The sequence below is a fragment of the Carassius auratus genome, chromosome 25, assembly GCF_003368295.1.
Source record: "Carassius auratus strain Wakin chromosome 25, ASM336829v1, whole genome shotgun sequence".
Taxonomy (NCBI): Eukaryota; Metazoa; Chordata; class Actinopteri; order Cypriniformes; family Cyprinidae; genus Carassius; species Carassius auratus.
In genome coordinates, this window is record NC_039267.1 from 9,794,224 (window position 1) to 9,819,712 (window position 25,489).

The 25,489-nt window shown below is 35.1% G+C and overlaps 3 protein-coding genes and 1 pseudogene across 4 annotated transcripts; 3 read left to right on the top strand and 1 right to left on the bottom strand.

Moving 5' to 3' along the window:
• Nucleotides 1–9,114, top strand: part of LOC113043204 (polypeptide N-acetylgalactosaminyltransferase 18-like) — a 50,773-nt pseudogene extending 41,659 nt beyond the window's left edge.
• Nucleotides 9,115–15,039: 5,925 nt separating this feature from the next.
• On the top strand, nucleotides 15,040–16,680 carry LOC113043206 (phosphatidylinositol N-acetylglucosaminyltransferase subunit Y). Its single transcript, XM_026202433.1, has 2 exons — nucleotides 15,040–15,443; nucleotides 16,184–16,680. The coding sequence occupies exon 2, from the start codon at nucleotides 16,366–16,368 to the stop codon at nucleotides 16,579–16,581; it is 216 nt and encodes a 71-aa protein (XP_026058218.1). The 5' UTR covers nucleotides 15,040–15,443; nucleotides 16,184–16,365; the 3' UTR covers nucleotides 16,582–16,680.
• Nucleotides 16,681–16,727: 47 nt separating this feature from the next.
• LOC113043205 (uncharacterized) lies at nucleotides 16,728–19,444 on the bottom strand. 2 transcript variants are annotated; one of them, XM_026202431.1, is made up of 4 exons: nucleotides 19,181–19,443; nucleotides 18,860–18,905; nucleotides 18,714–18,767; nucleotides 16,728–17,755 (listed from the first exon to the last, which is right to left on the bottom strand). In XM_026202431.1, exon 4 carries the CDS (start codon nucleotides 17,750–17,752, stop codon nucleotides 16,772–16,774), a length of 981 nt encoding a protein of 326 aa, XP_026058216.1. In that variant the 5' UTR covers nucleotides 17,753–17,755; nucleotides 18,714–18,767; nucleotides 18,860–18,905; nucleotides 19,181–19,443; the 3' UTR covers nucleotides 16,728–16,771. The 2 variants fall into 2 exon arrangements, with proteins under 2 accessions (XP_026058216.1, XP_026058217.1); XM_026202432.1 differs by lacking the exon at nucleotides 18,714–18,767 and having other exon boundaries at nucleotides 19,181–19,444.
• Nucleotides 19,445–23,953: 4,509 nt separating this feature from the next.
• LOC113043875 (parathyroid hormone-like) lies at nucleotides 23,954–25,238 on the top strand. The gene is made up of 3 exons (XM_026203453.1): nucleotides 23,954–24,292; nucleotides 24,487–24,593; nucleotides 24,684–25,238. The coding sequence occupies exons 1-3, from the start codon at nucleotides 24,290–24,292 to the stop codon at nucleotides 24,916–24,918; spliced, it is 345 nt and encodes a 114-aa protein (XP_026059238.1). The 5' UTR covers nucleotides 23,954–24,289; the 3' UTR covers nucleotides 24,919–25,238.
• Nucleotides 25,239–25,489: the final 251 nt, after the last annotated feature.

Sequence of the window (25,489 nt, forward strand, 5' to 3'; positions counted from 1 at the left end):
AAGTGCTGAGATATCAAAAGTCTGAAAAATATAAACATTGAATTTTTTATAGCTATATCATTCATCCTTATTCCTATCTTCTGTACAAAGGCTCTGCACACTACAGTTGTTTAATTCATGGTGGAAATGTGAGTTAAAAGACATTTCTTCCTGTATGAAGATTTCTCTTTTATGAAGATTTGGCTTGTATGCACTTGGCTTGCTCTTTCCCATCTTCCCGTCACAATTGATCTCAGCATTTCACAGTGATAAACTGTCAATTTCTCCACCCCATAAAACAGTCATTGTATTGCATAAAACATCTTCATTATTTTGTGCTCAGGCTCGAAATATTAATTTTTGAACAGTTGGGCTACTTTAGGCAATCCAGTCTGTTTTTTATTTGTCTTATTCAGAGTGTATTACACAACCAGGTTCCACGACAAACGATACCCTGCAAAAATACCGTAAAAATAGGGAGCTTTCTCCATAAAGCATAGACTCTCCAGGGAATTTGGGATTTAGACAGATTCCATGGCTGTAGTCACTATAATGAATCTCAATAAAGAGCAATGACTTAGAACGCAACCAGGGAGGGTTGTTTCACCACCACAGGGGCATCATTTAGATGTGGTCGAATTGTAGAATGTGAATATGTGACAGAGATATATAAATGAGAGCGAGCGAGAGGGAGGGAAAGACAGAGAAGAGCACTGTCAGCATGATTTTAACTACTTAGCTGGGTCTCTTACACCTGCTGAATTCATATCCGTGTGCGCTTCCAGCTCTCTTATTGGAAACGACACAATGGTGCCAAGCAATGCAGTATAGTGTTTTCACTTTCTATTCTTGCTGATTCGAAACTTTCTAGAATCTGTTGAGGAAATCAGAAATACACCACTGCTAGTTATAGGGAATTTTAGAGGCTCCATGTCTTGAACTTGTTATTATTGTTGCTTTTTTATTCCTATTAGATATTACCTGATATATATATATATATATATATATATATAAAATACAAAATAATAAAATGTGATTCAAAACTATTTATTTTGCAAATAATATTTTATTTATTATTATTAATAATAATAATAGTAATAAATAATATATTTTATATAATTCCTATAATTCCCACATTCCTACATATGGATAGGTATAAGTGTTCTAAGATATTAATTTTATATATATATATATATATATATATATATATATATATATATATATATATATATATATATATATTTGTTTATTTATTTAGATGTATTTATTTTTATATTTTAATATATGCAAAAAATATTTTATATTTATTTTAACACTAATACTACTATGTGTTTAGTATTACATATAGTGTTATATATATATATATATTACATATAGTGTTATTTTATATATACATTATATATAAAATAATGTTTTATATATAATAATTATATATTTTTATATAATATTCTATAAATTTTATACATGTGAAATATTATTACAACTTAAAATAATTAATTACTTTAGATTGTAATTTATTTCTGTGATGCAAAGCTGAATTTTTAGGATCATTATCACATGATCCTTTAGAAATCATTCTTATATGATGATTCATTATCAAAGTTGGAAACAGTTATGCTGCTTAATATTTTTTCAGAACATGTGATACTTTTTTAGGATACTTTGCTGAATAAAAAGTAAAAAAAAAAAAAAAAAAGCTATGTTTTTAAAATATAAATATTTTGTAATAACAATATACAGTACTGGTCAGTAATTTGGGGTCAGTAATTTTTTTTCTTTCTTTTTTGTTAAATAAAATCAATACTTCTATTCAGCAAGGATGTGTTAAATTTTCTTTTCTTCATCAAATCTATTAGACAGCAGATCTGTTTCCGACAGTCATAATAAATCAGAATATGAGAATGATTTCTAAATGATCATGTGATCGACTGGATGTTACATGTGACACTGAAGGCTGCAGTAATGATGCTGACAATTCAGCTTTGCATCACAGGAATACATTTTTTTTAAAAAGTATATTCAAATAGAAAACTATTATTTTAAGTTGTAATAATATTTCACAATAATAATTTTTTTCTGTATTTTTGATCAAATAAATGCAGGCTTGATGAACAGAAGAAACTTCTTTCAAAAACATAAAAAATAGTAATGTTTCCAAACTTTTGGTCTGTACTGTATATATATATGAAATGCACAATTTTTACTTTTTATTAGAATAATAATTATATATTTTTTGATATAACTCCTGCAATCCTATAGGGGATAAGCTTTTTCAAGAAATGATGGATTTAATGTAAATGTTCTCTCTCTCTCTGTCTCACACACTTTCTCTGTGTGTGTGTGTGCAAATATAGATATACATTTAAGTTCTCTACCAGCCAGACAATTGTTGCACAATTTACAGTGCATCTCATGTCTATTTGCACACTTAAACTGACTTGAATCATTCTGATAGGATGTGAGCCGTCTCTGGATTAGTTTTATCTTTAATGGGCCGTTAGACAATACCTCAGCTAAGCGTATTAACACCGTGGCAGTTGCTCGGGGATTTGAGCATGTTGGAAATGAAGCATATCACGTTCCCTCTCTCTTTCAGTGCGTATCTCCCATTCATTGGGCAAAAGGAACAATTGTTCCCATACAACAGCCATAAATCTCTTAAGAAGCAAGCTTTTCCTCAAGCAGTGTTAAATGAATCCCTAGCAAGTTCAGTCCTTGTTTTTCTTCACTATTATTATTATTCCCCGTCCCATTTTAGCCCTCCATCCCTTCCCGTCACAGTTCCAGTGCTCATCAAAGGGTCCCGAAGGACATGTATTGTTTCCGTTGTGAATGAATGATCAGTTGTTTTATGTGTCTGTGGAGATGCACTCGCTGGCTCTTCAGTCTTTGTGTTTGCAGAGATTTTCATTTCAAGGTGCCTCACAAAAGTTTGAGCAGTTTTGCATTGGTGCCGTTCCAAAGTCAAACGATTTGATATGATTTTACTGTAGGCTCAGGTGTACCGAGGTAATCTTAGATATACTTATTCTTGACAAACAAAAACCGTCTAAGCATGGTAGCTCCCAAACGATACCAGAGAGGAGAAGAGGAGTATGCCTAGCTCTGTATCAGATGTTACAGAACTGATTGTAACACAATTGTTCCATTGCTAAAATTGCTCTAGACGGTATACAACCAATTGAATCTATGTATTTGAGAGAAGTATGCCTTTTTGTGATGCGCTGCATGAGCTATCTAATCAATAATACTGTTAGCACCTCTCCAGGCTCAGGCTTTTGAAGTGAAATATCAATCCATCCAGACCCTGAAAAAAAAAAAAAGCGGGCATATTGCATGAAATGAATTCTTTCTGAAAGTGCTTGTTTTTCAGTAAGGCGAGCGATTAAAGTATGAGGGCTATTGATTTAGGACTTGGTCCAACAAAATGTGCATTAGTGATTCAAAGCAAATATTGAATATCAGAGACTTCGTTCTTTTGCCTCATGCCAACAAACTAAAGTTCATGTGAATAAAAGTCATTTAGTTAGAATTTCAATAGAAGTATTTTTATTTTTACAAATAATTATTTATATTTTTTTATTGCAATGTTCAACATATAAGTGTTCATGTAATAGTTTCTTAACAAAACATGCTTTTCTTTAGAAAATGTATTTAATACATTTTAATGGGACAAAATATTGAAATTGATTCTTATGCTCACTAAAGCTGTAGTTATTGCATCAAAAATACAGTAATATTGTGAAATATTATTAATATTTAAAATAATTGTTTTCTATTTGAATATATTGTAAAATGTAATTTATTCATGTGATGCAAAGCTGAATTTCCAGCATCATTGCTCCAGTCATCAGTGTCACACGGTTCTTCAGAAATCATTCTATTCTGCTGATTTGCTGCTCGAGAAACATTTCTTGTGTCCAAAATGTAGTCTAGTTACATGGATATGAATGCATCATTTAAGCATGCTTGTCTCTTCTGTTGGTTTAGAATGTGTACTACACAAGCTCTCAGCAGCTGCACGTCGGAGGCTTGAGTCCGACCATCGACGACGATGATAACAAGTGCCTGGTGGATGTGAACGGCCGGCCGCGACTGCTAGAATGCAGCTACGCCAGCAACAAGCACATGAAGCTCTCCTGGCTCTTTACTCAGGTATACTTTCATGAGAAACAATCAATTGTACGCTCAAAACATTTTTTTATCCTGGTTTTGGTGCCCTACATCTAAATAAGTCGAGTATTGCAGTGGTCAGTTTTTGCTAACTGGTCAGTTTTTTATGGTTTTAGTTGTAGTTATAATAAGCTTTAACAACCCTGGCCATAAAGAGCTTCATTGCATTCTACACAATCCTCATTACACACAGACATCTTTTACTGCACAGCTCATTTAAAGCCATTGTCAAAATCGTTCCATTTTTTTAAATAAGTTTTGGTATCATTGAAATACTAGTTCAAAACTTTCCCTTAAAATTTTCTGTCAATTTGCAGCATCTGTTAGCCCTCCGGCTGTGTGACTGCAGTGGACACTTTCTGGATATCGAGCATTAATAATTCAGAGGTGTATGTGTGTGTGTGTGTGTGTGTGTGTGTTATAAAGCTCTCTTAATTCAATTCAAGCACCGTTCTGGATCGTAGCAGACATCTTGATTTCATCCGCACGTAATATATGCTTCTCTATTAAAAGTCAGGTGAATTAATATATGTCACAGCAGGCTGTGTCGTCTAAAAGGTTTAGCTGAAGTGTGCTGGAAATGTCAGAATGGGGTTATTAGGAAAGGGTAATGCTGCCCCCTTGGGAGAGATGTCGCAGTAGATGAACAAACATGCGCTTACAGGAAAAGTGTAAGAGTAGGAACGATATCAATTCTCACACAAACCCTCGGGACATGCTTTAATGTCTCACACGAGCTCAGAGGGATAAAGACAGACACCTTTTTTCTTCAGGTTATTTAAAATGGAATCGGGTGGGCCGAATCCATTGTGGCCTTTTAGGTGCGATGAATAATTGATGACAAAGCCAGTGAAAGAGTGATCTGGCTCTTGACACACAGGAGAGCATCAGAAATGGCTTTAATTATGTTTTTATTGACTCACATTGTCTGCTTTTCAGTCTGTTACCAGGATACCGCTTGACAGGTCGTGAATAAATGCGCCGTTAAGCATACATGACACATGTTATTTCGTCCTTTAGTGTGTTTGGCTCTGACATTATTTTAGGGAGGCTGATTTGGAACAAAAACATAATTGAAGCAGATGCTGTGTTCCTCTAGGTGACACCTGTTCAACGATGCTTGCCAAATTATTTTATAATGAATGGGGTCTTAATAATACCTTGTTTATAATGTATATGATCACGAAAAATTGCATGGAGTCATACTACTACAATTCTATTTCACAAAATTGAAATATAGAGTGAGAGAGAAACAAATAATTTAAATTCTAATCTGTTACTGATTACAAATTACATAATGAAAATTGTAGTCATTTTAGGTAATATATTCTGATTACATTTAGATTACTTTTAGACTAGTGCTGTCAAATGATTAATTGCGATTAATCACATCCTAAACAGTTTTTGTTTACATAATATATGTGTGTATGCTGTTTGTGTGTGTGTATTGTGTGTGTGTGTGTGTGTGTGTTTGTGTGTGTATGTGTGTGTGCGTGTGTGTGTATGTATGTGTGTGTGTGTATATATATATATATATATATATATATATATATACACACACACACATACACACACACACACTCACATGCATGTATATATTTCAGAAAAATATGTTGTTTATATATTAATTATATTTATATATTATATAAATTCTATGACTATAAATGTATTTTCAAAATATATACTATAAGTGCACGTAGTTATAGATACATAATAAATAAACACAGTACACACACATATATTATGCAAATAAAATGTATTTTGGAACTAATTGTTTGACAGCACTACTTTTGAATTGTTATAAAAAGAGAAATGACATCTTTATCAACACCACCAAATGTATAAAACATAATAGTAAATCTTTAGTAAAGGTACCAATTCTCTCTATTAACTAGTTGCTTATTAACATGCGTATTAATATTCTAGCTTGTAGCACTTGCTGTGTCTGTTTGCCTCTTTAAGAAGAATCACTTTATGTATCCCCCAGCTGTAAGTCGCTTTGGATAAAAGCATCTGCAAAATGACTAAAGGTAAATGTAATGTATTATTAACATATTGGCTGTTTATTAGTGGTTATAAAGTACATATTCTGAATTACAGTATTCTACATCCCTAATCCTACCCAATACCTAAACTTAACAACTACCTTACTAATTAATAATAAGCAGCAAATTAGGAGTTTAATGAGGGAAAATACATAGTTTGTTAATACATCCGATTTGTTAATAGCGAGATTTGGACCTTAAAGTAAACTGTATTAGTACAGCGTTTCCCAAACAGGGCTAAATGAAATGTGGGTCACACTTTATTTTAGGGTCCAATTCTCACTATTAACTAACCATTAACTATGACTTTTGCCTCAATTAACTCCTTATTTGCTGCTTATTAATAGTTTATAAGGTAGTTGTTAAGTTTAGGGTATTGGGTAGGATTATGGATGTTATGCATCATATGTACTTTATAAGCACTAATAAACAGCCAATACGTTAATAATAGACATGCTAATAAGCAACTACTTATTAGTGTGAATTGGACCCTATACTAAAGTGTTATTGAAATGTGGTGTTAAAATATTTAAATATTTATTTTAAATCTCAGTGGGACTTCAAGAAAATAGCATAATTGTGTTTATAATTCAAGGTATAATTGACTGAGAGGTGCTTTTGTCTCCAAATTCAGAAGCATGTATTGCAAATTAATATTTGAAGAAGAGTTTATTAGCATAAACTGATAACTCCTTATATACTATATACAACTATATATATATGGTCTCATGTTTTATTGTGTTAATTAGCTGTATTTTTTTTACTTAAAATAACCCAACTGCAGTGTGACTGAGATTAATTAGAATACACATTGAAAAAACATGATTTTTGAAAACTGAGAGTTATCTGTTTTTGCAAATTAACTCTTCATTTAGATACATGCCCATTTATATTGTGAATACCTACTGTATTCAGTATAACACACATTTTAATTTTATACATTATAAAATTGAAAAGAGTAAAAAATATATTTTATAATTAATATCACTGCTCCTATTTTATACTGTATCTACAGTTGTCATCTTAATGGTTATTTAATACTTGAGTATAATTTGTGTGAGTTGAACATGTTAAGCAACCACACAACCATTTAAACAATACTCAGACAACTGAAGGTCACTGCTATAGAAAATTATATCTGCAACAGGCTTGTGCACAACGAATTCTTCCTGTTTTATTTAAAGCGCAACTTTAAATAAATAAAAAAAGATCTTGGTCACTGGTGTAAGTTTAAGACATGGGGTAAGAGTTTTGTTCAAGTGTAAAGTTGAGTTCTGAATAATGCACTACACACTATGTGCTACTCTACCATCTATATTGTCCTAAATTGCCACCACTAACCACCATATGAAGGTATTCTATCCAATAATGTAGTTTCACACTTAGCACAGTGTAAAACATTTTGTTTTCAAATGCCAATGTTGCAGCCATGGAAATGACAAATGCCATAAAAGTAATACAAATATTCCAACTGTGCATCTTCAATAATGTGATTTAGCCTGTGTAGCGAGACATTTGGCATTTCATACACCTTGGATTTCATACAGTGGCAGATGATTGGATGAGAGCGACTCTTCGCCCGCGGCCTCCTCTTTCATGTCACCGGAGCCTCCTTCAACACTGTAAGACTCTCAATCCCTCAGGCTCTTCTTCAGAAGCTACCACTTCAAGAACATCACTTCCCTTTTGACATTGTTCGGAAAGGCTTCTGGCTTTGGTGGTGTATTTCATACTCTATTTACTGACTGAAAGAAATATGTTTCTCGAGGTGCAAGTGTCGCTTTGATTTCTCACTTAGTGCCGCTCGGATCCGGCATTAGAAAGGATATGTCTGCTCCATGTTTTTCGAATTAAAGGGATTATATTACCTCTTTTTGTAAAAAGTGTAATACAAATCAACATCCTTCATGATCCTGGACCAATTTAATGTCATTGTTCACTCATTTGGATGTGTATTGTGTCTTGCAGGGAGGCTCCATTCAGAATAGGAAGTCGAAGCGTTGTTTGGAGTTGGTTGAAAGTGCGGATGTGGATCATGGATATCAGCTGGCCCTTCAACAGTGCAGCAGCCAGAAATGGACAATTACCAACATACTGCTTGGGAAAGTTCTATAAGCCTAGTGTCTAATGGGACGCATCTGTGGATATGTACTGGACTGAGATACAGTGTCCCTTCACACACTGTTGTGTCGAGGGAAGGCTGCTGTTCTCTGTTTTTAACACTGTAAACATCTTTATTGTCTTGTGTCGGACCTCAAAGCCAACATGGAGCAAGTGTCAAACATTTAATTTTGACCAGAACAGATGGTTTAGACTAGAGACAATGATGCTTAAAGGGATATTTCACACAAAAATGAAAATCCTGTCATTAATTACTGACCTGACCCTCATGTCGTTCCAAACAAGTAAGACCTTTGTTCATCTTCTAAACACAAATTGAGATATTTTTTATGAAATCCGAGAGCTTTCTGACCCTCAGTAGACAGCAAGGGAACTACCACGTTCAAGGCCCAGAAAGGTAGTAAGGACATTAATAAAATAGTCCTTTTTCAACCATATTGTTCATAATTTCTGCTCTTCTGGGTCGGTCTGTTGCCATTCACAAGAGTAGAGAAGGTATTATGGGTTTAGAACGACATGAGGGTGAGTAATTAATAGATAGTTCACCCAAAAATGAACATTTTGTCATTATTTACTCACCTTTTTCATTTTTTCAGTGAACTGTCTCTTTAAATGTTCTGCTGTATGATTAGCTCTTGTGTATTTATGCATTTAGTAGTTTTGCTACTGTGTAGCACAAATTTAAAATGTTTTTTTTCCTCAGGTTTGTGAATGATGTTTGTGATTATTTGATGTGGAAAAAATATTTTATAAATATAAATAGTCTTTCTTAAAACAATAAAGACTTTTAACTCATTGTTCTTGAATTTTGCATTGGACCATCTGGTTAAAACAGCTTTCTTCAAAGGATGGACGTTTAAAAATAACAAATGCTATGGTATAAAATCTTAATTTGAGCTCCAGAAGTCTCTATTCATACAGTTTTTCTATTCATGCCATAAGAGTTCTCGCATTCACGGAAATTAAAGCTCCACATTCACAGTTCAGTCAAATTCATTTCTGCTTTCGGGAAAATCTCGTATTTTCGGTCTTCCCATCTCTTGTGGGACAAAACCATCATTTTAATCAAAGTCAGCAACACTTGACATCCTCACAGAGCTCTGAGCTATCCAAATCTCTCAAACACAGACACACACGCTGCTTGAACAAGGAACAACAGTTTCATGAGCCTTTCTGTCATTTCTGTTTCCTAGAAAAAAAAAGGGGAAAAAACATTGGCAAGGCTGAAACCTCAACGACAGAACTGGAGATTGTTGTTTGTTATATTTAAACCACTGAGAGTTTCTTTATTTATGCTATTTAAACAATTCAAAACCTCTAAATGTCTTGACAATCTTTTGGAAAAGCTACAGTACATCCCCAGAAATGGGAAAGCTAAATGAGTTTTAGAAGTGCATTTGTCAAGAAGTCTCCAATATCCCTGCATCCTTGAAATAGTTTGTATCGATTAAACAATTTCTCATCTTCCTTCTATTTCACTTCAGACCTGTCAGATATACAGTTTGCCTCCTGAGATGATAAAACTCCTTTTTCCGACTGACCTTCTGAGAGGCAAAATTATTATATTTTGTCAGGAAGCACTTTTTATATGAGCTCCTTGCCCTTATTTATTTACATAGCAATAATAAAACTTCCTTTCCCAATCCACTGGGCTAAAATAACCTAACAATAGATAGGTCCTATAGTAACCCAGCATTGTGTTATCTGTTGGATCATTTTTAATTCAGTTCTATTTTAAGTGAGAGAAGTGTGTGAAGCCCAGAGCATTTGGAGAGCTTGTAATCAGGCCTGAAAAGTGTTTGGTTAGCACTTCTGAACCTCATAATCCCACAGGCTGAGAAGCCAAACCCTCGATGAGTTTATTAAATTACTTTATTCTCCCAAGGACCTTTCACTATCTGCTACAGTTATTCTACATAAAGTACTGTGCAAAAGGAGCAAAGTAATTAGAATACTGGACATGGAGAAAATGTTATTCTCTATTAAAGTGAACAGGAGATTGTTTTTTGCCAATAACATTACTCACACTACCTAATGTCCTGCAGGTGCAACTAGGAATTTGATGTAAGTGCGAAAGATTACTAAAAGAGATTTCGCAATGGGTTCAAGTTGGTCATGCAAATTCACTGCATTGATCAACAAAAATCTGTTTGCGTTCCCTGTTGAAAAAAAAAACAGCTGGTTAGGAATGTTTTGAAGCTGGGGTGCTGGTTTAAGCTGGTCCTTAGCTAGTCGGACCAGTTTAGGACCATCATACGACCAGCAAGGGACCAGCTTAAACCAGCAAAGGACCAGGTTAAACCAGCAAAGGACTGGCTTAAACCAGCAAAGGACCATCCTAAACCAGCAAGGGACCAGCTTAAACCAGCAAAGGACCAGTTTAAACCAGCAAAGGACCATCTTAAACCAGCAAAGAACCATCGTAAACCAGCAAAGGACCAGCTTAAACCAGCAAAGAACCATCTTAAACCAGCAAAGGACCATCCTAAACCAGCAAGGGACCAGCTTAAACCAGCAAAGGACCAGTTTAAACCAGCAAAGGACCATCTTAAACCAGCAAAGAACCATCGTAAACCAGCAAAGGACCAGCTTAAACCAGCAAGGGACCAGCTTAAACCAGCAAAGGACCAGTTTAAACCAGCAAAGGACCATCTTAAACCAGCAAAGAACCATCTTAAACCAGCAAAGGACCATCCTAAACCAGCAAGGGACCAGCTTAAACCAGCAAAGGACCAGTTTAAACCAGCAAAGGACCAGTTTAAACCAGCAAAGGACCATCTTAAACCAGCAAAGGACCAGCCTAAACCAGCAAAGGACCAGCTTAAACCAGCAAAGAACCAGCTTAAACCAGCAAGGGACCAGTTTAGACCAGCAAGGGACCAGCTTAAACCAGCAAAGGACCAGCTTAAACCAGCAAGGGACCAGTTTAGACCAGCAAGGGACCAGCTTAAACCAGCTCAAACCAGCATCCCAGCTTCAAAACATACATAACCAGCATATGCTGTTTTTTTTCAACAGGGTTGAATTTGATTTCCGTGTGAGTTGTGCTTTATACATCTCTACACTATTGACAATGAACAATGGACTTTTTGCCTATGAAATAACACTAATAAGTAGGCCCTACCTCATCTTAATGGACTATTTTTTTTATTAGCAGAAGCTAGATCATATAGACCATCATAGAAACCTCTAAAACCTTGCAATGGGTTCAAGTTGGTCATGCAAATTCACTGCATTGATCAACAAAAATCTGTTTGCGTTCCCTGTTGAAAAAAAAACAGCTGGTTAGGAATGTTTTGAAGCTGGGGTGCTGGTTTAAGCTGGTCCTTTTCTGGTTTATGCTGGTCCTTAGCTAGTCGGACCAGTTTAGGACCATCATACGACCAGCAAGGGACCAGCTTAAACCAGCAAAGGACCAGGTTAAACCAGCAAGGGACCAGCTTAAACCAGCAAAGGACCAGTTTAAACCAGCAAAGGACCATCTTAAACCAGCAAAGAACCATCGTAAACCAGCAAAGGACCAGCTTAAACCAGCAAAGAACCATCTTAAACCAGCAAAGGACCATCCTAAACCAGCAAGGGACCAGCTTAAACCAGCAAAGGACCAGTTTAAACCAGCAAAGGACCATCTTAAACCAGCAAAGAACCATCGTAAACCAGCAAAGGACCAGCTTAAACCAGCAAGGGACCAGCTTAAACCAGCAAAGGACCAGTTTAAACCAGCAAAGGACCATCTTAAACCAGCAAAGAACCATCTTAAACCAGCAAAGGACCATCCTAAACCAGCAAGGGACCAGCTTAAACCAGCAAAGGACCAGTTTAAACCAGCAAAGGACCAGTTTAAACCAGCAAAGGACCATCTTAAACCAGCAAAGGACCAGCCTAAACCAGCAAAGGACCAGCTTAAACCAGCAAAGAACCAGCTTAAACCAGCAAGGGACCAGTTTAAACCAGCAAGGGACCAGTTTAAACCAGCAAGGGACCAGCTTAAACCAGCAAGGGACCAGTTTAAACAAGCAAAGAACCAGTTTAGACCAGCAAGGGACCAGCTTAAACCAGCTCAAACCAGCATCCCAGCTTCAAAACATACATAACCAGCATATGCTGTTTTTTTCAACAGGATCTCTACACTATTGACAATGAACAATGGACTTTTTGCCTATGAAATAACACTAATAAGTAGGCCCTACCTCATCTTAATGGACTATTTTTTTTATTAGCAGAAGCTAGATCATATAGACCATCATAGAAACCTCTAAAAGAGTATAAAAAGCTAAATTTTCTCTGAAACACTATAGTAACAAAAAAATTAAGAACAATAATTAAGAACATTAGCTAAAATTATTAAATTATATACTAAAGCTTAGATCTTTAGCAAATGTTCATTTTGTAGCTACAAATTGACATGAAAAAATGAGTGTTTTAATTCACCAGAAGGCTGAAAACTCTGGGTTTAGAGTTTGATTATAGGCCTGTGTTTTATGTTTAAATGTTTATCCTTAATGTAAATGAAGGTATTTTTCTATTGAACCGTCAGTTCCATATCTTCACAATATCAAATACTAGAAAAGAGAATGTACTCCTTGAATTCGGCTGCATTAAATGACGTAAAGTGTATGGTTTTTAATTATTTTTCATGGGCAAGAAATTACCCGGTGCCATCTTGTGCACACTGGCCCACTCAGATATTTCAGGAAGCATATTGCTGTTTGTTTGTATATTTCGCTGTTGGTACCATCTGCATTAATGGAAACTGAAACAAAAGGAAATAATGACAGTTCACACAATCATATGTTGCTCAGCGTTCATGCTGTGGTAGATAATGGAGCAGAAAAAGGTTCAAGCTTGATTAACTGGATTCACTAGCAACTGAGAAAACATTTCTGAAGGATGCTGGCTGGAAATGGCAACAGAAGGCAATAGCAAAATTGTCTAATTGCCATCAGTTGACAGAGAACAAATTGTTTTAGTTGAAAAGACCACAGTAGAGATGTGCAATGTTAGCCCAGTTTAATACGAAGATAAAAATCACAGCCGAAGGCAAGAGCTCTTATAAGCTCAGACAGACATTTGCATAACTAACCTAAGGTTTGTCTCTTTTTACGCATCCAACACATTTTTCAAACATAGAAGACACGTTTAACAAGAAATATGTTATTTCAGCAATAATTACGGTTAACCAACTTGTGAAAATTAAACAAGGTAAATGTAATGGATTATTAATGAACAGCAAACCTTGAATATCCCACAATTTTATTTGATTTCTTAATCAAGTAACACACAGCTTTAAATTCAGTTCATTTTAAATTCATTTTCTGTTTTTGTTTTTCCAGTGATCAGCTCTTAGGTCCCAGACACAGAAGTAAACATTTTCAAAAGAGTAAGAGGGTATATCCAGATTTCACATGGCTGAGGCAATCGATTCGTTCAGTGCAATGAAGAGCGCACCTACCCACAATGCCGTCTGTCCTGACTTTGACCTGGAGCGGGTTTGTTTCATTTGACATGCTTGGCAGGTCAGTGAACTGAGCTCTCTGGTGCCCATGAGCTTCTTTCCAGCTTTTTCTCTTCCATCAGCTTAAAACACTGCAAATATTGACTCAAAACAGCTTTCAATTTGGCAGTGTGGGAATATTGAGGGGAATGTGTCCCTTTCTGTGTTTTTGGTGGAAGTACACACAAACATGGAATTGCCCATGCTGTCTCCTCCATAAAATTAGAGTTAACCTTGCCTGACTTGAACAAGAGAACTGCCACAACAGCACACCCCAAAGAAATAAACCCCTGATAAACCCCTGGACAAGTCTTGAGAAACCAGCTGGATGAATAACCAGAGCTGCTCTCAAATCAAGAGGAGGATCCAGCCACCGCTGGACAGAAGAAGGCTGGTCAGATGCTTGACTTTTGCTGGAGTCTTTTGTGTGAATGAGGCTTCTGAGAGCCACTCAAAATCAATACTGTCAGCTTCTGCCTTTAATTTAAGTCTCAGCTTGTTTCACAAAAAGCGCTTCAAAGTAAAGGTTTTTCCTGCAATATTTGGTTAGTTGTTTCTTTTAAAACACACAGTTCACTGGCGACATCTGCTGTTCATCAATAATCTCTTCAGCTTCTCCAGTTCGGTTTCTATTTTACAATATACTTTAGGCAAGAGCTCCACACACCGCTTTCGAGATATTATGTTTAATGAGGCATAAAATGACATAATTCTATCCAATAAATCTATTTCAAATGCTTAAATGCATTCCTCTCACTATGATTCCTTGGAATCAACACGTTATTTCTATAATTATTTATTTCTCTTGATATAAAACAGTATATAATGCAGTCTGTAGTGAACCCTTAATTTTATTTAGTAGTGACATAATTCCACTATTACACTTTTTTTCCTTGTTCTTCTTCAGATTATTAGCTTACATATTACTAAACTCTTATATCATTAGTTTGTCTTTCTTATCGATGTAGATAAAAATAATAGTAATTATTTATACAATATCTATGAATAATAATAAAAATAATAAAATGCGTGTGATGCAGAATAAAAACAATGACATTATATGACAATTGTCTTGAATGAATGGGTCGCTGCCAGCTGAAATAGCCAATTATTATTTTTATTTTTTTAATCAGTAACAATAGTTAGTATTAATTAGTAATAATAGCCTACATGTGATTATTGTTAATTATGTCTGTCCTAACACATAAATTAATTACATATTTCTAAATGTCTGCTTCCAGAGTGTTCTTTGTACTATGCTGACCATGTAAACCCAGATATATGAATATTTTTTTGTTATGAATGACATTACTTTTCAAATAGAACAATTTGCCACCGGAACCATCTCACGAATGTAAAAGATCAGGGGACACGTTTACAAATGCGCCTAGTTCGGCGCTTCCGGTTTACTGTTGGCTCTGTCAGACAAGTTTAGTTTAGTTGTTTGTTTGTTTTTCACCCCTTCTGCTGTCTTCGGATATGTCTCATGCATTGAGGACACCTTGTACTGGAGTGTTTAGCGTTCAGAGATCCGCAGCGCTGCAGTGAAGCACGGTCAGAGTCAGAGTCAGCCGTTTGATGAGTCTCTGCTAGAGTTTCTTGTTGTGTCCACTGTCCAAAAAACCCCTGAGGTATGACTGTTCATCATGCATTATATTATTGCCTTATGATGGGACGTACAGTAGTTATATAGCAGTGGTGATGTCATAAAACACCAGTCGATACATTTCCATTACGATCTTTTACCTTGGTGTAGCTACTACTGACAAACATCATAGTTAGTATTTTTTTTTTTATCATTTATGACTTATTTTGTAAATGAATAAAAGCGTTTACTATTAACATAAATATTATTATAATTTTGCATAAAAAATATACTAATTTTAACACTACTTTATAAAAAAAAAAAAAAAGAGGCAAAATGTTACAGAATTACACTTTCCAAAGCATTCTGCTTTATATGAAGATATGGTTTTGTAGGAATTTAATACTTTTTTTTTTATCGTAAATATTTTTCATAAACTTTTCACAGATTTTTTTTGAAAGGGCTTTTCAGATTATGATTATCAATAGTCATCATAGGTACTTTTTAAAAATGTTTTATTCTATGTAATAAGCTTATGGCCTATTTGTATGTGTATAAACCAATTAAACTATAATTATAAAAGCTATTTTAAAAAAACAGAGAAACAAAAATGCTACAGAATTACAAAGAAATCTGAAAGACAATCTGCTTTGGATCCCATATTCATTGAGTGTGGTTTATAGTAACTATTATTAAATATGTTTAACATGAAACATCTTTGTAAGGGATGTGCAGTTATCGTTATCAATATTATTAATACATGTATCTGCTTCTGATCTTTTCAAGGTACGACGAAAGGAGCAATGAATTAATAAACGAACAGCCTGGTATTGCATATCCCATCATTGATGGTATTCCTAAGATGATCCCACAAGATGCAAGAATGATCCATAAGAGTGCAGCGACTGAAAAACCCACTCAATCTTGAATTTATAAAGCTAATTCTTCACTCTTCATTTTCTGTCACAATGTTTTTCTCCCTGTCTACAGTGACTGTTCTTGTACCACTGATATCTTTGTCTGGACTTTTTTACTCCGCAGCAGTGGATGAAAATTTCCCTCAAGGCTGTACGAGCGCAAGCAGCGTGTGTTTCTACAGCCTGCTGCTGCCAGTAACAATTCCAGTCTATGTTTTCTTTCACCTTTGGAAGTGGATGGGAATCAAGCTGTTTAGACACAATTAAAACTGTACAACGGTGAGACTGTTTTAACTGTAGGAACTTTTGTGAACAATGCTTGCTTGTAAACAAACTGAACATTCATATACTGAATAAACATTGAAGCAAATGATGTAAAATGCAGAATAACAAAGCTATGTTTACAGAACTCTCTGCTTTTTCCCCCCTCGTGAATGTATAACATCTTGGTCTGATTTTACTTCTTCGTTCTTTTCTCAACTCTTTCCGTGAGCTTCATCAAAGGGCACATGGGCTTCGGAGAATCTTCACCCTTCACCTTAAAAAAGAAAGACTCATTCAAGCGGGTCTGGATGACCTTCAGCTGGAGCAGATCACCTTTGGCCTTGGGCACCGTATCGCCGTCTTCACTCGATGTGCCTGATATCTTCAGCATGGGTGGTTTCTCCCAATCTACAGTGGGTTGTTTTGGGCCGTGCATTTGTCTTGTTCTGTTTGGCAGGCTCAGGTCTACTGGTTCCTCCAGGCTTTTGGACGTGTTCTGCTGCTGCTTCTGAAACTTGAGCGAAGTGGAGAGAGCTGGGAAGGTGAAGAAGTTTTCGGTTTGAGTTGTTGCTTCAGCAGTTAAACTACATGAGAGGTTCTCTGGCACCTTCCCATTAGTACTGGAGCTTGAGCTGCTGGAGATCTCCACATATGGATCCAAGAATGATTTCTGTGTAATAAACAGGTCTTGGCTGGTCATTTCTTCAGCTGTGTTGGATTCCAAGCTGCTTTCACTGACCAGCTGCTTCTTTCCATATTCTTCATCATTTGTCTTTGGAGCTTGGCTCTGCTCGGGTGGCAAGTTGAAAACGACTCTCTTTTTACGTTTCACACTTCTATTACACTCCTTCACAGGTGAATATGGTGTTTTCTGATCAGGGGAGATGCAGATGATGGGCTGAGTTTGGTGCGTATCTTCAGGTTGCTTGAACTGTTTATTTAATGTAGGTTGCTGAAAGTCTTCCTTCGGTTTGATTTTCTTCTTTGCCTTCTTTCTTTTCTTAGTCTCTTGCATTTGTGTAAACACTGCCTCGTGGCAGCCGTCGTGCAACAAGAAGTCAGGCACATGCTTTTTGCCCTTATCCTTTTTCCTTTTCTTGTTTTTGTGTTTCTTGGATGCTTTAAAGGCATTTTCAACATTGGGAATGTTCTTCATTGTTGGGAGAGAAGCCATTTCCTTTACAAAATCAAAGAGTAAAAACAAAGCACACTGATTATATTATCAATTCCTATTATTACTGATGTTGAAAACAGTTGTGCAGCTTAATATTTTACTGGAAATGTTGATCGCTTTTTAAGGACTCTTTAATAAAATGTTGTACCAAAAAACAGCATTTATTTGAAATAATAAATCATTTATACCTTATGCATGTCTTCACTTTCACTTCTGAATTATCAAATAAATTCTTGCCAAGAAAGTTTTTTTTAAATCTTACATACCCCATACTTTTGAATGGTTGTGTATCACGGATTCCACAAAAGTAAGGAGCAGCAAAACTGTTTATGATATTGGTAATAATATTAAATGCTTCTGGAGCACCAAATCAACATATTAGAATGATTTCTGAAGGATCATGTGACACTGGAGCCTGGAGTAGCAATGGAGAAAATTACGTTTTGCCATCAAACAAATAAATTATATTTGAAAACATATTTTAATAGAAAACTATTCAAATTAAATTGCAGTCATATTTCACAATATAAAATTTTAACTGTATTTTGATCAAATCAATGCAGCCTCAGTGAGTTATTTTAAAATCATTAAAATTAATTCAAATTATTTATTTGGGCCGGCAGTGTACAGATATGCACATATGTAAAACTGTATAAATATATATTTACATAATGAGTATTTATCGCTATATAGATGCATGTTTAATATGCCTGCTGCAGTGTAACAAACCATCAATGTAACATAATGGGGAAATATCTGAAGGCTCTGTCATAAGTTACAGTTACACAGTAGTTAACATTTATTAAAGTGGATCAAAAAATTTCATCAAAGTTTTCCTAAGACAAGAAAGCATTTTGATTTAAGGACAACTTTTCTTTCTTTCTTTTTTTTTTTTTTTGGAAAGGTTTTCATTAATTTCAGTTGTTGACTGGTGTAGTATATTTTTTTCGTGTATACTCACATGCCTCGCCAGAGTGAAATTTCCTATTTGTCCTGTTTCTTCCCCCAAGTAAAACTGTCAATGTGAAAACAAATGCATTTAACTCAAATGTGGAATCATTTTTTTCAACTATGTTCCAACTCTTGTGTAATTCGTGTAACTCTTACCTGATTTAGCTGGTCACTTTTTCTCTCAGACAGGACCTTAAAAGTCCTGCAAAACAGTAACAGTAATGAGGAGAGCAGACTTGTGGATACATTTGTTGAGAAACGCTGTATCTAAAGTTGAAATCAAATCTACAGTTTAAAACTTAGTTCATCGAGACGTCGTTCTCCACAGATACTCAGCGACTTCTGTTACAGAAAGCAGCTTGCTTAACTGCTAATCCTTTGCGACTAGATATCTAACAAACTGCTTTTCATTTAAAAGTATGTCATGTACTCTTGAGTTCTGACTCTAAACCAAAAGGAAAACTGTCATGTACTTACCTATTTTGCTCATTGACAAATTACACACTCCAATGTTTCCGCCAATTACCGCTTCAGTGTGTTGCCGACTGCGCATGCTCTGTACGTGTCGACATTTTCGAGCATTTATGAACAGCATGTATCTAATGAAATTATAATGTAAAATACATTCTAAAAACAAACAACTTGTAAAGACAATTTCTGCTCGCAGTTGTGTGTATTGAACATTTTAATTTCATAAATCACGCCGTTACTGTGACAACGAAGAGCTACGTAACCTTTATATCTTCAGTCCATTCATGAATAAGCTTCAGTGCTCTGTGCGTCACTCGACTTGTCAGCAGTGGCGGCTCCAGACAATTTTGATTGGGGGGGCAATGGGGGGTCCTGGTCTTTTCAAGGGGGGTCTCATGAAAACCAACAAAAAAATACAGTGGACATGGCTAATAACTGCATATTACTGCTACTAAACAACAAAAACACCTTTGCAATGTAAACAAATGACAGGCTACATTTGTTATTCATATCCTGCACACTGCACTTTCATGTCAGGTATATTATGCATTTTTATTGACATTGATATTTTTACATTTATTTCCAGATAGATATTATTGAGTTTACAGGCTAAAGTGGTCTTGCTGTTGTAAACACTGTTGCTATTGTAGAAAAAATATTTGCATCACATTTAAAATATAATTATATTTTAATTCATTTCTGAATTGTTTTTATTTCTATAATGATAATTCAGAGAATGAGAAAATCTGAATAAGCCTTACCAGTGTTGTGATAATTATTTTTACGTGTTAAAAATAAATAAGTAGCCTACTGTAATATAATAAAAGTTTATTCAAATAACATAAAAAAGACCAAACCCCTCGATGCCTGTGAAACTGTTCTCCCTCAAACAGCACGCTTGTGTTACTTCTACACTACAGGCTACACACAGCAATATAAACAACGTATCTGCATGTTCTCACATCACATCGTTCTTGTAAAATAATAATAAGTAAATAAACATCAAAATCACTTCGCTGAGAATGAAACACCACTTACCAGCTGCCACGATGTTGAAAATATCCTCTAGCAATTAAAAAATGCGCGTGCAGCATGAGGAATCTTCCCGGTTGGATGAGGTCGTAGTCAGGTGAACTGTCATCATGCTGGTCATTTTATTTACGGCTAGATTATTATTAATAAATTGTACTAATATTATAATTGGCCGTGGGCAGGCATTCACAAATGTTTATGTTATTACAAAAAAAAATTGAAATTTTGCTTTGACAAAAGGGCACTTAAGGGGCAAAGGAGCAGGTGCTCAAGTGAACCGGTTCTTTCGGACAATTCGATCAAATAAACCAGTTGAAAAAAAAATGGTTCACCGGTTCTTTTGCGCTCGATGTAATGCCGTCATTGGCGATGATTGCCCTTCATTCAAGCCTTTGGTTTACCCGCGCTTATAACATTAGCACAGAATCAGTTCAGAATCAACCACCAAAAGAATCAGGTCGGTTCAGATGCGCTCTGTGTCAGTCTGCTTCGCGCTGAATCACGCATGCGCAGTTATCATCAGCTCATCGGTTCTCGAATCGGACGCGTCTGACAGAAACGGTTCTCGTTTCAGTGTATGAATAAATATCGAAATAATTATTTATTATTGTTCTGCGTAGTTTGAAGAGAAACATTTTTGGATCTTTATCCCGAATATATATATTTTTTTTAATCAGGAAGAGGCTGGGGGGTCAAATGGGGGGTCAAGGCATTTTTTGGCAGGGTCTTGAGACCCCCCAAGACCCCCCCTGGCGCCGCCCCTGCTTGTCAGGCTACTATTTTCCTTTTACTGTCTATGGTATTTTCACTGTTGGAGAGATCCCTTTCTCACATAAAGAGCTTTTCTTCTTAGAAATGGCTTCCGTGGTCTATCGCGTTAGCAAGTAGCAACTAAAATGATTTTTACTGCCATTCTTTTTACGGACTAGTGGGAATATCGCATGTGAACCTGCATGAAACGTGTTATGATGTCTTTCCGCGCACTAAACAGTTTCTTTGAAGCTACGTAAGGTTAAATCAACCAGCGTCACTAGATGAAAAAGGTCACAAAGTTCAAGGATTATTCGCAAAAGAAAAGACAGATATTTTTATTTAGTTCCTCCCAAAACCTTTTTAAAATACGTTTACAATTTATTTATTTATTTTTTGCTACAATGTTGTAATATTTATTGTGCTTTTTATATGATTTATTAATAGTTTATTTTGTAAATGATATGTGTATTAGCACACCTTTGTGTTATTTACTTTCTGTTTGGTTGGTTTAGTACATTTTCTCTGGTTTTATACTATGTATCATAGAATACAAAATACATGTCTCAACCTGTCTCTATTCTATTCTATTCTATTCTAAAACACTAAACATTGTACATAATTTTTTATTATAGCTGTAAATACAAAAATTACCCTCTAGTCCTGTCTCTATTATTTTCTATTTCTATTTTCAGTTCTAATACATTGTACATATTTTCTATCCTATCATATAGCATGAAATACAAAAAAAAATACATGCCAGATGTGTCTATATTCTATTCTATTCTATTGAGTTCTGTTCAATTGTTTTCTGACTATTCTAATACACTGCACATTGAATATAATTTCTGTTTCTATTGTATGTATCATACCTATAAATACAAAATTACACACCAGACCTGTCTCTATTCTATTCTATTCTATTCTATTCTATTCTATTCTATTCTATTCTAATACATTACACATTGTACATATTTTGTAGTCTGTACACTACGTATCATAGCAGTAAATACAAAAATACTTATTAGACCTGTCTATTCTATTCTATTCTAATTCACTAAACATTATACATAATTTGTTATCATAGCTGTAAATACAAAAATACACACCAGACCTGTCTATATTCTATTATGTTCTACTCTATTCTATTCTGACTATTCTAATACACTGCACACTGAATATCATTTACGTCTATACTACTGTATCATAACTATTAATGCAAAATGAAACACCAGACCTGTCTCTATTCGAATCTATTCTATTCTAATACTTTGCATATTGTACTATTTTCTATCTGTATACTATAGCAATAAATACTAGTAAAAATACATATCAGACCTGTCTATTCTATTCTATTCTTTCAGTCTTCCAAGCATCTAACACTTTTTTTCAATAAAAAGCAAATCTTGTGGCATTGTATTTTGATGTCCTACATCGGAAAAACAACAACAGTAAAATCACTATAAAAATAATATTTCACAAATTTCATTTTCTAAAATATGACTATAAATCTTAAAATGTTTCAGAACCAATATTTTATGATAATACCTCCTTTTAAAAATGTAGAATGTTTGACCTGTTGTCAGATATTTCAGGTGGAAGTTATTAACATGTGTCCCCATTCATTTTGGATATCAAAGGTTGTTTTCAAATCAACCAACATAAAAAATATTTTACCACTCAATAAACCTTGAGAAAGACCAAAAATAGCCACATGATGGCACTTAACATAAATTCAGTTCATTGTGTCACAAGGAGCTGAATGGCATTTATACCTGTGGCATGACTGCATTGGGTGTCCTTAGGTGACTTGATATCTCCCCCTGAATTCTCCTGAATAATCATGTGTAGTGGTAACACACACTGCTGGTGACAGGACCCGCATCGATAAAGCATGAGGTAATGAGAACTACAGTTCTGGGGTCGAAAGGTCCCCCCTCCTGCCTCCAAAGGGTATAAATACTGCTGAGGATTGTTAGGACTGTGCTAGGGATCTCTTGCAAGGGTCAAAGGTCTATTTGTTTGGTGGGTGTCATCTAAACAGGCCATGCCCACTTCAGCCCATACACAGTACTGCAAAAGAGAGGGATGGGGTCAAACATCTTCAACATGCAGGCCTGGTCAGCCATAAATCTTGTGAATTTGGTATGTAAACAACTTTAGCTGCTTACCACCTGCGAAGTTTGTTTTACAGAATGCCAAAGGAAGAAACATTAGCTCATGGACAGGTGCAATGCAAGATGCAGTGAACATTTCAAGAATAAGCAGTATTGGATACAGCTTACATGCACTTTGCTGGTTATTGCATAAAACATAGATATTGGGTGACGATCTCTCCGGTCCGCTATAATTTACAGACTGAAGTGATGCTTATTGCCTCGTATGTCATCATACCCCCATATTTTTCTTGAGTCAGAAGCCCATAGCTTGGAGAGAAACCCTAACCACACCACGAGGTAAGATCTACGGGTCAGACCTGTTTAGGTACCCAAACACACTCTCTGTGTCATGACATAGCTATTCCTGGGCTACATTTAGAAAACTTCGCTCATAGTTACCTAATCTGCCATCCAGTGGCCATAAAAGTAGGAAAGAGCCATCCACCTCCTGGTGGTGCCCCCCTGGACACCTGTGACTGCAGCAGGTTCTTTGGCTGGATTACCATCTGATAGAGAAAACATGTACAAAACAGCTGCAATCATAGTTGCAGTCCATAAATGAATACCTTTTCTGTACATCTTCAGAGAAAATCTGGAAAGCTTTGTATTAGTCTGAGTGGATACAACTATTTCACAAAAAAAAAAAAAAAAAAAACTCAATATGTACAATTTATACCAACTTTAAGGTTAATAAAATAATACAAAATACACAAACAGCAAACAACCTGAAATTAAAATAAGATAGTAAGTATAATACAATATAATTTAATTTACTACCTGATTTAAATAACAGAGCAGTTCCGAGCTAAAATTAAGTATTTTTTTTATTTATTTTGTATAAACGTTTGACACCTTTGGAATTAAATAAAAAAGATTTATTTGTTTGTGTAATTATTGCTAGGAAGTTAAAGAAATTGTACCACTAACTGACGTACATAAGTTCAAATTCAAGGGCGGGTTTTAACGGGGGCTGAATTATTGGTGGTGTTGTAGAGGTGTTGTCACGCGCATTCTTCATCAAGTCACGGGGTGACATCATCACTAATAATGAAAGCGGCTGATCAATGGACACAGAGCTATATAAGGAGCTCACCCTGTGAACTGTGAACCAACTCTAATGTGAACTGATAGACTGATGCACGAACTCCCGCGATCTCTTACTTAATACCCAGCAATGGTAAGTTGAGTCTAAATTGTGTTGTTGTTTTAATATTATTAAATATTAGTTAATATTATATATATATTTTTTTATCTTAGCGATATATTTAGTTCAAGGCTGTATGCAATTTTTTCCCATTGAAATAGACTGTTGCGGTTATAAAATATATATATATATTTTTTTACATAAACGCATTTATTTTTATTTCAAAGGTTCCTAAAATGGTTTCCATCAATCATGGACTTTTGGAGAAAACAGTTGTACTTTTCTCCATCTGCATATTATTCTATTCAACACATGGAGATAGCAAGCCACTGGGGTAAGTAGGCTATACTGTAGCTAATATTTTTTCCTTTTTTTTTTTTTGGTTCAGATGTATGATATTGTATTTTTTTTCTTCATCAAAAAGAAAAAGAGCTATCAATGAAGTCCAGTTTATGCACAACCTCGGGGTGCATAAACATGTGGAACTGAGGCAAGACTGGCTTCAGATGAAACTTCGGGAAATCCACACGGCCTCAGAGAAGAAAAACGAAGAGAAAACAGGACTTCTTCCAGATATTATTCCCAATCTGAAGCATCTAAATCCAAGGGAAGCAGAGGATATCATTGCAGTTTTGGAAAAACTTATGAATCCGTCGTAGAAACACAATTCACGTGAACTCAGGGACTGAAGTCAAGCCATTCTTTTCAGCCTTAATTCTATTAACAATATTTATTTTTTTCTATACAAAATTTATTTATATTTTTTATGTTGTTTCCATCATTTTTAGCGGCTAAGCCGTGACAGCTCAAAGCTCTTTATGTATTTATTCGTTATTTGATCGTAACATAGGCTATATCTATTAACTGAACCCAGAAAAAAGTAAACGAGCAGTCGGACCAAATATTTGTTAATTTTTTTTAAGACAAAAACTGTTAAAAATGTCTTAAATTTATGATGACAATGAAAAATAAAGATTAAAAAAACTGTTCACTGTTGTGTTAAATGTCTTACATCGCGCACTTTAGTTTTAGGCTTGGTTATGTAGGCATAAATTCAATTTATAATTGATTTATACTTCCACTTTTTTTTTTTTTATTACTTATGTAATCATTTTAAGTAATATTATTTCACTACACTTTGTGGTTGACTGAACCAGAGATTATTTTACTATCGGGTGAAACTAATGATGTCACTTTGTGGGCGCAACCCCGGAGGCATGTTATCATTTT

Bases quoted from the DNA above. Each gene is read 5' to 3' on its own strand.
- LOC113043206 (XM_026202433.1), top strand. From the start codon at position 16,366: ATGTTTTTCTCCCTGTCTACAGTGACTGTTCTTGTACCACTGATATCT.
- LOC113043205 (XM_026202432.1), bottom strand. From the start codon at position 17,752: ATGGCTTCTCTCCCAACAATGAAGAACATTCCCAATGTTGAAAATGCC.
- LOC113043875 (XM_026203453.1), top strand. The intron at 24,594-24,683 runs GTAAGTAGGCTA...TTCATCAAAAAG, and splicing joins GGAGATAGCAAGCCACTGGG to AAAAAGAGCTATCAATGAAG.